This window comes from Myxine glutinosa, chromosome 9 (genome assembly GCF_964187855.1).
Source record: "Myxine glutinosa chromosome 9, kmMyxGlut1.1, whole genome shotgun sequence".
In the NCBI taxonomy this organism is placed as follows: domain Eukaryota; kingdom Metazoa; phylum Chordata; class Myxini; order Myxiniformes; family Myxinidae; genus Myxine; species Myxine glutinosa.
The window spans coordinates 130,385,694-130,399,955 of record NC_136269.1 but is presented as its reverse complement, the minus strand read 5'-3'; the positions used below and the strand labels follow the sequence as shown (position 1 = coordinate 130,399,955).

The window sequence follows — 14,262 nt, the reverse complement described above, 5'->3', positions numbered from 1 at the left end:
TGGGGTGGCACAGAACTTGCTCCATCAAGATTGACTAAGGGTAGGGTGGCACAGAACTTGCTCCATCAAGATTGACAAAGGGTGCGGTGGCACATAACCTGCTCCATCAAGATTGACTATGGGTGGGGTGGCACAGAACTTGCTCCATTAAGATTGACTAAGGGTGTGGTGGCTCAGAACTTGCTCCATCAAGATTGACTCAGGGTGGGGTGGCACAGAACTTGCTCCATCAAGATTGACTAAGGGTGGGGTGGCACAGAATTTGCTCCATCAAGATTGACTAAGGGTAGGGTGGCACAGAACTTGCTCCATCAAGATTGACTAAGGGTGGGGTGGCACAGAATTTGCTCCATCAAGATTGACTAAGGGTAGGGTGGCACAGAACTTGCTCCATCAAGATTGACTAAGGGTGGGGTGGCTCAGAACTTGCTCCATCAAGATTGACTAAGGGTGGGGTGGCACAGAACTTGCTCCATCAAGATTGACTAAGGGTGGGGTGGCACAGAACTTGCTCCATCAAGATTGACTAAGGGTGGGGTGGCACAGAATTTGCTTCAGCAAGATTGACTGAGGGTGGGGTGGCTCAGAACTTGCTCCATCAAGATTGACTAAGGGTGTGGTGGCACAGAACTCAGCTTCATCATGGTGAATTCTAGACCAGAGGGGAGACCAGTGCTCCATCAAGCTGTGGATGTAGGCCTTGCAGGTAGATAAGAGTTCAGGTGTGCCAAGGAAGGACTTTTGCATGATGGACATTGCCTCGTCGGCGACTGGCTTTGGAGGCTAATTTATAAATGCAGTTTGCCCAAGAAAGATCATGGCCGACCAACGTTGGAATCTATCTGGGGCGACATTGGCACCTCTCTTCCATGAGCCTAGATATTGTGAAGAAAATGTGAATGCCAAATCGGCCAAATTTACATATTATTACTACTTTGTACGCAGCCTGGAGCTGCTGGTTGCATCATTACTGGCAGCATGTCTGTGCTGCTGATGCACTGCTCCTGTTATCAGTAAGCTGGTACTCATTTTGGCAACCTCAGAAGGATAACAGGCTGAGTCAACTCACCTGGTGTTATTTAATGGCACGACAGGAGCTTGAACTCAAGATCCTAAGATCGAGAGCAAGCCACCTTAACCGTTAAGCTGACACCTGGCTTATTTTACATCTAATAAGTTATAACCAAGTTGGAAACATGATGATGGTCGGCCATTTTGAATGGATACAAAGTTGGAAACATGATGATGGTAGGTGTAAAGTATCAGGCTGGGAAGGCACTTTGAGTGCACCATTGGTCGTTCAATGCGCAGCCGGGAAAACCACAAGCGCCCAGCGTAGGCCCAGCTTCCTCTGCCAAGCTATATGCCCCGCCTCTTTTATATCCGCCTTCCGGTTTAATCCCATGTAATACACAACACCTCCCCTCCCATTAACAGTGAAAACACCAATGTGAAAATAACAGTGAAAAGCATACCAATGCATACAAGAATACTAGCTACAAGTCAAGGCGAGTAGGCGCCTTTCGAACTCTGGATGATCGTCGGGGTGCAAAGCCGCCACACGGCCCCACTGGTGGTGCTGCAACAGCGTTATGGGGTTCAGCCTCAGGGAGTGGTGCAAAGACGTCACACGGCCCCACTGGTGGTGCTGCAACAGCGTTATGGGGTTCAGCCTCAGGGAGTGGTGCAAAGACGTCACACGGCCCCACTGGTGGTGCTGCAACAGCGTTATGGGGTTCAGCCTCAGGGAGTGGTGCAAAGACGTCACACGGCCCCACTGGTGGTGCTGCAACAGCGTTATGGGGTTCAGCCTCAGGGAGCGGTGCAGTACTATCTGCGGCAACAATGTCGCTGTTCACAGGTTCAGGAAGTGGCGAGATATCCTTTGTGAAAATGACAGGATCACAGGACCGATACCGGACATGATCAAGGTGCCTCCGGACGACTCGATTGTCCTCTAGTTTGACAACGTAGGACAATGGTCCCTCATTTTTGTGAACCCGCCCTGGTAACCAAACCATTCCGCGACCAAAGTTTCTCACAAACACCGGGTCCCCGACCTTTATAGAGCGCTGTACAGCATGTTTGTCATGGTGAAGTCTCTGTTTCCACTGATTTTGATACACGACCGACACCACATCTGGTCTTACACAATCCAGTCGTGTACGCAAACGTCGTCCCATCAGCAGCTCAGCCGGTGTCACCCCTGTCGTTGTGTGGGGAGTGATGTGGTGAGCGAAAAGCACACGTGATCGTCTGGTCTGAAGGCTTCCACCGGGTATCTTACTTAGACCAGACTTGACAAAACTCACAGAGCTTTCACATAGTCCATTTGAAGCTTGATGGTGTGGGCTCACAAACTTGTGAATTATACCATTCAGGCGGGTGAATTCAGTGAATTCAGAACTTGAGAAACAGGTTCCATTGTCCGTGACTATCAAGCGTGGCAAACCATGAGTGGCAAAGCACTGGCGCAGCCTCTCTATGGTAGTGTGCGAGGTTGCTGTATGTGTTACATAGGCGTCGATCCATTTAGTGTGAGCGTCCGTAACAACAAGGATCATACGGCCTTCGATGGGTCCATCATAGTCAAGCTGAATCCTCTGCCATGGTTCAGTGGGCCATCCCCAGGGGTGTAATGGTTCCTTCGCAGGGGCGTTTCGACTGCTTTGGCATGGATAACAATGTTTCACACACTGTTCGATGTCAGAGTCGAGGTGAGCCCACCAGACAGAGTTCCTTGCCAGCGATTTCATTCTTACAATGCCTGGGTGACAGTCGTGAAGCTGGTCCAAAATCTTTGTGCGCAAGTTTGGGGGAATGACCACTCGGCATCCCCACAGCAGGCAGCCATTCTCGACACTTAGTTCATTTTGCCTGACCTTGAAAGAATTCAATTCAGGGTCAGCATCGCGTAGAAGGCCCCACCCATGCCCAGTAGCACGAATGACCTTGGAAAGAAGTGGGTCACGCCTGGTGTAGGTCCGTATGTGGTTGGCATCAATTGGGTTGTCATTCAAAAAGTCCATCAGAGATATCACGCCGCCAGGTACAGGGGGGTCAAACACTGTGTCCGGAAGTGGTAGGCGACTCATGGCGTCTGCGTTTGAAATTGTGGAGCCAGGTCTGTACGTAATATCGTAATCATAAGCCGAGAGTGAAAGTGACCAGCGTATGATCCGAGGCGGTAAGACCTCCGAGGTAACCTTTGATGGACCAAACAAACTAATCAGTGGCTTGTGGTCCGTGTAAATCGTGAAATGCCGACCGAAAACGTACTGGTGAAACTTCTTAACTCCGAATACAATGCCGAGTCCTTCTTTGTCCAACTGACTGTAGTTCTTCTCAGCAGGAGACAGTGTACGAGATGCGAATGCTATTGGTCTCTCTGTGCGATCTGGCATGATGTGTGACAGAACAGCACCAACCCCGTACTGACTCGCATCACACGACAGGACCAGGTCTTTGTCTGGGTCGTACTCGTAGTGAACTAGCGCATTTGAAGACCGCAGCATGTCCTGTGACTTCTGGAAGGCTGCTGACTCCGGAATGTCCCATTTCCAGCTGATGCCTTTTTTTAACAGGCAATACAGTGGGCCCAGCATGGTAGCAATGTTTGGGATATACCTGCTGTAGTACTGCAGCATGCCAATGTAAGCCTTGAGTTCAGTGATGTTGGTCGGAGCAGGGGCGTCTTTGATTGCTCTGATCTTCTCTTCTGTGGGATGTAAGCCTTCGGCGTCGATACGATGGCCCAAATAGGTCACCGACGGAACCATGAACTCGCACTTGTCTCTCCGCAGGCGTAGTCCAGAGTCGGAAACATAACATACATAACATATACATAACAGTAGGCCATTTTGGATGTATACAAAGTTCCAGTTTTCCTTCTTTTGTGACCAATTTTACTCACCCGTGACTTCCCTTTTCCAGTTGTCCATATTTGATGTGTAAAGTAGATTGGCCCTAACCTAGATTATTTCAAAATAATGTTTGGTTTCAATTACTTAATTGTTTTTTATGCCTCCGCCCCCGAAGGTGGCCAGAAGCATTATGTTTTCGGGTTGTCTGTCCGTCCGTCCGTACGTACGTACGGGCTAAACCTCGTTTTTCTCAGCAACCACATGTCCGATTGAGACGAAACTTTCAGGGTAGGAGTGACACCCATGCAGAATGTTTTTATGATAATTGTGACGTCATAGGTCACGTGGTATGGCAGCCATCTTGGATTAAATACAAATAATTTAAAAATTATTTCTCAGAAACCGCTGAATGGAAAAATTTGAAACTTGGCACATTGTCAAGTACTCCCAATGGGGAACAAAAGCATGATAATGATGACATCATAGGTGAAGTGGTATACCAGCAAAAAATGTTTTAATCGAATTCCTTATCCTAAAAATCTGAAATTGCATGCACATGATCTATGACCCATTTGTATTGAAATATTAAATTTATGAAATCATAGGTCACATGGTTTGGTAGCCATATTGGATTAACCTAAAACCCTAAAACAACAACTTCTCCCATAGCACCAAATTGATTGAATCGAAACTTTACGTGTGCCATTGACTAGGCATGGCGATTAAAAGATGATCACAGTAACATCATTGGTCACATGGTGTGGCAGCCATATTGGATTGCAGGAAAATATTAAATAATTATATCTCTGAAACCGCTTACCCTATCGATGCGAAATTTTAAAATATCAACTGACACCATTGTACTGACATATCCGCCACATAAAATATCAACTGACAGTTTGGAAATGATGATGTCATATGTCACGTGGTTTGGTAGCCATCTTGGATAGAAAAATGAAACTTATCCGATCAACACAAAACTTCACAAACGTGATCCCCGACACATAAATATGCAGAGTGTACATTTTTTAAGGTCAAATGTCATGTGGTATGGCAGCCCTATCAGCTTGAAAGCCGATAATTAAATCCCTTCTCTGAAACCGCTTCACTGATCGATGTGAAACTTGTCAAGGCTGGTGAAAATGTGATACTTGAAAACAGCTGAAGGGATTTAAATCAAACTTATTTTTAGGACAGTGAACGAGGTAATCTATCTATTGTGGGACTATGCGGAGGCATATTGGTGACAGTCGCATTGCTCTAGTTTCTTCTTTCATTGTCATTCTCTGAGACCACTGTCTTTCTCTACATCCCTTTCAAAAGCAAAGCACTGTGTTTTGAATAATGGCTAACACCCTTGTCCGAAATTACCCTATTCACTGCAGTTGGTGGTGGCAGACCTGGGATTGGGCCTGAACTGCGCCAAGGTCAAAGTATTTTCTGGTACTTCCCTGTTGTTTGAGAGCACTCTGATCGACTTGCCTTCTGGTGTGGGGGTCTTTCACACCGATCCCAACCAACCACGAGGGCTTGCCGTTGCTGTGGCATCGGGTTCCTGCATATACGTGTACAAGAATCTGCGGCCATACTTCAAGTTCACGCTTCCCCCGCTCAAAATCAATGATGTCGAACAGGACCTGTGGGCACAAGCACTGGAGGTCAGTGAAGGAGCGCACAAGGTTATGGTGAAAAGCACTGTCGGATCTAATTGTGAGTCTCTCAAGGAGGAATCTTGCATGCCATGGATCTCGTATCTTAATTTCCCTAACAAAAAGGCCAAAGCAGCACGGCTGCAAAAAGGAAGCAATGTACTAATAAAAAATAAAAAAAACAACCTTTAGAGGCCATTTTTCCCCGCAAGCGGGGGTTGGCCTATTTGTACTAATAATGTACTAATGTACTCATGTACTAATAATGCTGCCAAATTTGCTTACTTCGACCACAAGTTATACAAGTCTGCAGAAATACATGACTTTCGAAATGACGTATGAATACTAAACGAGGCCTGTGTTCGAGCATGCGGTGTGTGTGTGTTTGTGTGTGTGTGTGTGTGTGTGTGTGTGTGTGTGTGTGTGTGTGTGTGTGTGTGTGTGATTACACTGATTCGGTTCTTCTCTCCGGGCACTTTTAACCAGCCGTTGCTCGCTCAAAATCTGTGATTCAAATCTTCTTTAAAACACAAGGTTTTCAGCATTTATAGAAAAGAGCGGCAAGTTCAACATGCTTAGCCATAATGGCTATGTTATTGCATGCAAATATAGGAAATATAGTGTGATAAATAAATATCCTCGATTGAGGGATGACAGGTGCATACCATTTACTGTTAGTACATTATAGCGTCGGTTGTGGATATAACACACACACGCGGACGTATAGTTCAACTTTTACCAATAGAAGCAAAAATCTAGTACAATTACCTCCGGCACAGAAGGTGGATGGAGGTGATGTTTTCACCTGTCTGTCTGTCTGTGAACAGGATATCTCAAAAAGTTGTGGACGGATTCGGATGAATTTTGGTGGAGATGTTGGGTATGCGACAAGGACGAAATGCTTATATTTTGGTGAAGATACGGATCCGATAATTACCTCCACCACCGCAGGTGTATGGAGGTTATTTTTGAAGTGATTCTTCACCATTGAGAAATTCTCAACAAGTTATGGACGGATCTGGACGAAACTTGGTGGAAAGGTTGTGTGGGTGACAATGACGAATCGATTCGATTTTGGTAAAGATCCAAATGAGGATCCAGATATGATAGTGTTTTAAAAAAGATTTGAGTGATTTTTTTACTTTTGAGAGCTCGGACCAAAACGATACATATAGCTATATAGCATGATATATCAAAAGGTTGTGGACAGATTATGACAAAACTAGGTGGATAAGTTGGTTAGGAGACAAGAACAAGCAATTTCATTTTGGTTCAGGTCCGAATCCAGATCCGACCTATCATCGGGATACAAAACATAAACTGTTCAGCCTGGCGGAGGTTTGCGCTCTACCGAGTGTCGTTCTCGTTGCTCTTGGGGCCCCGGAACCAAACAAATAATATATGTATAACAGCCCTCACAGCTCTTGTAACCCCCTCTCCTCCCTTCCAAACATGATTTATAGTAAATAAACTTACACTGCACATGCACAAGCCCCAGATATGTCCTCCCCATTGACATTCAGAAGAACCGAATCCAGATACACAGTCCATTTGTTGTTAGTGATCCGTCGGGGGTTTGTGTAACACACGCCCCTCCACTCCGCTTCCACCAACCCATCTGGTTGGGAGTTTTTAGTATGAGCAGGTGCCCGTTCGGCAAAACGAGGAAGTACTCAGGAAGTTCTGCCAGTCTTTCATTGTGCAAACACACAGCCCTTTCCCTCATATAAGTGTCTTTTAGAAGCTTCGTGAGCCATTCCCAGTAACAATCTTTGTCCCAGACACACACATGATACTTTATTTTGCCCCAAACATGGCCGTTTTCCGGGGTTTCTGTGCACGTGCACCGAGCATTTTGTGGCGGATCAGGTCGAAAGTTTCATATTGAAAGGGAAATAAACTTTTTGATGTCTTCATACGCCAACGCTGAGTTGCTAATGACTTGTTTTCTAACCTGTGTTTCAGGACAAAATTGATTTGGCAATGCTGAAGGAGATGCTGAAAAATCTAAGGTAGTTACAATGTGAGGTATTGATCGATGAGGTCTTTGTGTGTGCCACAGGGTGTGTGCCACATGGTGTGTGCCACTCCGTGCGAGGGTGAACACTTGACACTTGGAGACACTCAAACTTAGGTCTTCAGGTGTTTGCTTGGGCTACCCTTTCTCTTTCTGCAGAGATGTTAAACTCAAATGGATGTTAGCCCCACAGGAAGTAATCGAGGATGGTTATGTCAAGAGATCTCATGGCCATGAAATGTCACCAAACTAAACCAACAAGCACCAGCCTTCACTTCGCTGATGGGAATATTGAGAGGGAGGGACAAAGAAAGAGGGGGGGGGGAGTAGAGAGACAGAGAGGGTGGGGGGAGGAGGGAGGGGTCGCAAGTTGGTGTTTGCACTTTCGCCACATGTGTCCAAATTCAAAACCTTCCTTTTTGTGCGTCACAAACCTCCCTGGGAGTTCCCTGAATCTACCGTCGTTGGTTTCATTGAAATCCGTTAATCCGTTCTCAAGTTATAGCATGACAGAAAAACAAAACACACCGACAAACATGGCTCCTTCTATAATAGAGATAGATGTTCATCAAAGGAAAGTGGCAACAATGAATTTATGGACTGTTTTGTTTTTATACAAGATCGAGGTTCATGAAAGAGCGAGATGACAGAATAAGGGCAACGAACTGGCAGTGGGGCAGTGGGGCAGTGGGGTAGTGGGGCAGTGGGGTAGTGGGGTAGTTGGGTAGTGGGGCAGTGGGGTAGTGGGGCAGTGGGGTAGTGGGGCAGTGGGGCAATGGGGCAGTGGGGTAGTTGGGTAGTGGGGCAATGGGGTAGTGGGGTAGTTGGGTAGTGGGGCAGTGGGGCAATGGGGTAGTGGGGCAGTGGGGTAGTGGGGTAGTGGGGCAATGGGGTAGTGGGGTAGTGGGGTAGTTGGGTAGTGGGGCAATGGGGTAGTGGGGTAGTTGGGTAGTGGGGCAATGGGGTAGTGGGGCAGTGGGGTAGTGGGGTAGTGGGGCAGTGGGGTAGTGGGGCAATGGGGCAGTGGGGTAGTGGGGCAGTGGGGCAATGGGGTAATGGGGCAGTTGGGTAGTGGGGCAGTGGGGTACTGGGGCAGTGGGGTAGTGGGGTAGTTGGGTAGTGGGGCAGTGGGGCAGTGGGGTAGTGGGGCAGTGGGACAGTTGGGTAGTGTGGCAGTGAGGTAGTGGGGTAGTGGGGTAGTGGGGGTAGTGGGGCAGTGGGGCTACTGTTGGATTCGGGCAGAGTGAACGAAACGTGAGAAGACGTGGTACAAAACAGGCCACCAGCCTGTCTATGATAGTATCATGGAAGATTCTTTGTGTGCAGCACATGGCTGCGGGTAGCATCATTTGCTGGGGACACAGTTGTGCCGCTGATGCAGTGCCCCGTGCAGGTCGGAACGTGAATTTGTAAATTGTTCAGAGTGCCGGCTGTAGCTCGTCTACTCTTCATGAAGAATACCGACTGCTGTCTTCGCCAACTAATGCTGGCAGATGGGACGTCCAACTTAACGTCCATCCAAGGAACGGCACACACATTGATGAATCGCCCTGCATCAGCGAAACCAAGATGATAGTTTATAGGTGGTAGTCTGGAGGCACTTCCAGGAAATGTGACAGTAGGGGTACACTCATGTTACAAGCTGGCAACAATGTTTTTCTGAAAGCCCAGACCTCTAGGAACCCAAAAAGTCTTGTTGCCAGCTTGGGAAATGGTTTGGACCAGATTTGTGGCCATTTTTCAAAATGGCCGCCTACATTTTTGGTGTTTTCTAATATTTGAGCTCTAGAACTTATATCTGGCTGTCTTAAAGGTCTCTAGGGTTATGACCTTATAACATATAGTCATACAACAATCCTCACCCAAATTGGGGTGCATGGCATATCTATAAGTGGTTTTATTGAAGCAAAAAGGCAAAAATATGCCTGAAAAACGCCTTCATTTTGATTTTTCCAAATCACTAAATTGCATACTGTGAAGTTGTTCTTTGGTCAATTTCTTTCAAAATAGTTTTAAAATTTGCCCAGATCCCTCCTCTTCATTAGCAAATCTTCAGGAATATACCCAAGTTCTCAGAAAATATGTTTTATGCATGATCAGCTACCCCTACCCCCTAAATCACAAAACGTGCCAATTTTCAATATTTCCAGATTCCAACCAATATCATTGTTGTATGACTTTTTCTCATCATGATAGGTCCAAATTAACTTACTCTATGTGATTAGGTGTTAATAAAAATTGAATTTCACACTTTAGTGAAAATCCAAGATGGCTGCCAAATGGCCAATAAAATATAATATTTCACATTATGACGTTAAGTTAAGGTAATGCAGTCTACCATTTGATACCAACACATTTTTTAGACATAATATATTGCAATAATGATGCTTTCCTTTGTATCCTTCCTCAGGTCCTGCCCGAATCATCATTTTAACATAATTGTTGTGTTAACAATGTACTATAACATATTGCTTGTTGCATGTGCTGTAAATAGCTTTCAGTGTTGTGGTAGACATAGTCTTTGTCTCTTTCCAGATATGAATGAAGATGGAACCTGTAGCTGTGATAGGCGGGAGACGGAAGAGAGAATCAGTTGCACTGGACATCGACTGGAGCACATGCTTCATTTGCCAAGGCAACAGAAAAAATGAAAAGACAACCAAGCCCACAGATGTTGGTCTCGAACGCTTTAAAGACTGTGTGATTACGAGACAGAAATACCATGACCATGAGTACATCTCAACACTTGACAGAATACAGAGTATTGACCTTGATGATGAAAAAGAACACATAGTATGGCACAGGGGCTGTTATTCAAAGTTTACACATGCCAACCATATTGAGAGACTGAAAAATCGGCATGAAAAGGAAGCAAAGGACTCGTGTGACCAACCATCTACATGCATTCGCCCCTCTTCTAGAGCATCAGTTGCTTCAGTGTCCTGGGACAAATGTATTTTCTGTCAGGAGGATAAGGCAGGAAAGCAATTGAGGAATGTAGCCACTTTAGAGACCTCAGACAGAATACTAAATGATGCTCAAAAGAACAAGATTATGAGATGCCGGTTGGCAGGAATAAGTGACCTAATAGCTGCTGAAGGGAAGTACCACCTTCCTTGTTATGTAACCTTCAGGAGGAAGTCTGAGTCAACTGTGGTAGAAGAAGGCCCAGAATATCCACCAGATGTTTGTTTCAACAAAATGATCGAGGAGGTGGATGCTGGGCTGTCTGGAGGAGACATCTATACCATGAAAACCATCTGGCACCAATACTGTTACATGATGAGAAGAGACTTCAGTGTCTGTGTGGAGCAATGTGACCGACAGAGTTACAAAGCATTCAAGAACAAAGTCAAAGGGTATTAGGAGATAGGGCAGATTTTGTACAGTCCATGAATCAACAGGATTCACTTCTAGTCTTCCCACTAATTCAAACAGGTATTGTTGTTCAGAACTTAGCAGAGATGGCAGATGAGCTAGAACAAAGTGAGATACAAGATTCTGATGAAACCTCCCAGCACATTCCATCTTTCTCAGCCGAAACAAAGGACAAGGAACTCTTGAGTTGGCTTTACAGAGTGGCAGTCAAAATGAGAAATGACATCAAGACAATGCCAGGACACTCAGATATTGGAGACATCAATACTGAAAGTGCACAGAAGGTGGTTCCTGAAAGCCTTTACATTTTCCTACGCCTGCTGTGTGATTGTGACAGCATATTTGAAGATTCTGAAGGGACCTCCGAAGGTGATGATGATGGAGAAAGCAAAAGGATTTTGAGCATAGCACAGGACATAGTATGTTTGGCATCTGGTGGCAGAAAGCAGACACCAAAGCAACTAGGGCTAGCTCTCACTGTTCACCAAGCAACAAGGTCCAAGGACTTGGTGCAACTAATGCATGCTGCAGGACATGGTGTTAGTTATGAAACTGTAAGAAGAGCTGACACTGCCCTTGCAAACTCTGTCTTGGCCAGATATGTTGAGCAAAACAACACAATAATACCCCTGAATTTTGCACAAGCTACCTACCAAGGATACATCAGATATGCTAATGATAACATTGACATCATAGAGGAGACCCTTGACGGTCAAGGCTCCTTTCATGCCTCACAGTCTGCTGTTAGTTAGTGGTGGAAACAATGGCATGGCTGCCTCTTCCACAGGCAGGAACATGGAGCATCTCTGTTCATCACAAGAGGAGGCAGACACGCGTATGATTCTTCATGCTCTGGAAGCAAAGGCTAGAGGATATGAGAGGATCGTCATCACCAGTAGTGATACCGATGTATTATTGCTTTTGATGGCCTTCCAGCCCCAAATGCCAGAAGAGGTATGGATGAAATCAGGGACCTCTAAATACAGGCGCTACATTGCTGGCCACAAAATTGATTGCACTGATGATGTCAGGGACAGTCTTCTAGCTTTCCATGCCATTACAGGATGTGACAGCACCAGTCAACTTGCAGGCATATCAAAGAAGGCAGCATGGAAAATATTTTGTGAAGTTCCTCACCTACTCTCCCAGCTAGGGGTTGCACATGTTCCAAGTGAAGAGATTTGTGCAAAGGCTGAGGAGTTTGTCTGCCGTCTTTACAACCCGAAAGGAGACGCAAAGGAAATCCAGGCGCTGAGATGTTCCCAATTCAGAAAAGTTGGTAAAAAGCCAGAGAACATGCCACCAACAGAGGATGCATTGCACCAGCACATTTTAAGGGCACATCATCAAGCCCTTGTGTGGCGAAATGCCAATGTGCCAAATCCAGGAATCCCCAATCCAACAACATCCGGCTGGTACCTTGAGGACAACCAGCTGATGCCCCGTCTCATGACCAAGGAAGGGCTCACAGCAGAATGTGTCAAAATTGCGACGTGTGCATGTACCTCAAAGGCCCGTCCATGTCTAACTGGCAGGTGCAACTGTAGGAAAAATGGATTGCGGTGCACATTGGCATGCAAATGTGCAGACTTATGCAGGAACCCCCTCAATGACTCTGATAGTGATTAGACGACATGCATGGAAACTTGAGTATATTCCATAATGTCATATTGTTACTATGCTGGCTGTATTTGACGTAATGTAACTAGTCTTGCTTCAGCTCTGTTCCACCAATGTATTACTAGTCTATGATATGACTGTATCCCACATTCTGTCACTTATGTATGAATAGCCAGATTAGCTTGTTGGGTATGACTTTGTTAATTCAGTGCCAAATATTTGTTTAGTTTAAAGGTGCAAGCATTGCATTGACGTTTGTATTGTTTGGATCAGTGTAACATAATAATGTTTGCATTATGTATACAAGTTATGTATGTTTATTTTTGTTTTACATTAAATAATATAGCTTATATTTTACAATCTTCTATGTCTTCATTTATGTAAGTGCCTTGTTTGTCAGCTATGTTGGAACTAATATACTCCGCAAACAAGGCACTTCCAAATCCACACTACTTTCCTGAAATTCAAATGTTATAAAACATAAATTTTACATAAAGTCCCCCTCTAAAATAATACATCTTCAACTCATCAAGACTCTTTCACATACATGTGACCTATAGAATAGTAGTGCCTCATATATTTAGTATAAATGGAACATTTTAGAAGTGCCTCTGAATGAAATTGCAGTCTTATGGTCTCGCGCCACCAAATATTCTATGGCCATTTGGCAGCCATCTTGGATTTTCACTAAAGTGTGAAATTCAATTTTTATTAACACCTAATCACATAGAGTAAGTTAATTTGGACCTATCATGATGAGAAAAAGTCATACAACAATGATATTGGTTGGAATCTGGAAATATTGAAAATTGGCACGTTTTGTGATTTAGGGGGTAGGGGTAGCTGATCATGCATAAAACATATTTTCTGAGAACTTGGGTATATTCCTGAAGATTTGCTAATGAAGAGGAGGGTTCTGGGCAAATTTTAAAACTATTTTGAAAGAAATTGACCAAAGAACAACTTCACAGTATGCAATTTAGTGATTTGGAAAAATCAAAATGAAGGCGTTTTTCAGGCATATTTTTGCCTTTTTGCTTCAATAAAACCACTTATAGATATGCCATGCACCCCAATTTGGGTGAGGATTGTTGTATGACTATATGTTATAAGGTCATAACCCTAGAGACCTTTAAGACAGCCAGATATAAGTTCTAGAGCTCAAATATTAGAAAACACCAAAAATGTAGGCGGCCATTTTGAAAAATGGCCACAAATCTGGTCCAAACCATTTCCCAAGCTGGCAACAAGACTTTTTGGGTTCCTAGAGGTCTGGGCTTTCAGAAAAACATTGTTGCCAGCTTGTAACATGAGTGTACCCCTACCACCTTTTCTAGGCCACTTTTGGGGATATGCCTCCAGACTATGGGATGAGATTTAAACCTAGGCGAGACCACCGAGAACGGGTGTGCATACCCCTAGGTTATCCTGCCAGCCGAACACGTGACGTCATGATGAAGTTCAGAGTTTTAGAATCCACAGAACGCAAGAGAGACAGAAATCAAATGGAGGCACAAAGCTCTCCTCCCTTTATACAAGGGATTGTTTCTCTGTATGCAGCTTTAATATGGGGACTGAACATTCGTTTCTCGGCTTCAACTGAACAAAATCGGCTGCAAATTTCAGAAGTAAATGCTTTGTACATCGAAGTAATATGTTCCAAATTTCAGCAACGTCTGTTAATGAATTATTGAGTTATATTTAGAAAACCATCGAAATCACGTTGGTGTCTGTC

The 14,262-nt window shown here is 44.8% G+C and overlaps 1 protein-coding gene across 1 annotated transcript in view; it reads left to right on the top strand.

The window, feature by feature from the left end:
- Window positions 1–14,262, top strand: part of BBS1 (Bardet-Biedl syndrome 1) — a 67,974-nt gene that overhangs the window by 14,088 nt on the left and 39,624 nt on the right. Inside the window, exons 4-5 of the mRNA XM_068128159.2 lie at window positions 5,249–5,521; window positions 7,478–7,524. Coding sequence (XP_067984260.2) covers window positions 5,249–5,521; window positions 7,478–7,524 — 320 coding nt within the window. The remainder of the gene's footprint in view (window positions 1–5,248; window positions 5,522–7,477; window positions 7,525–14,262) is intronic.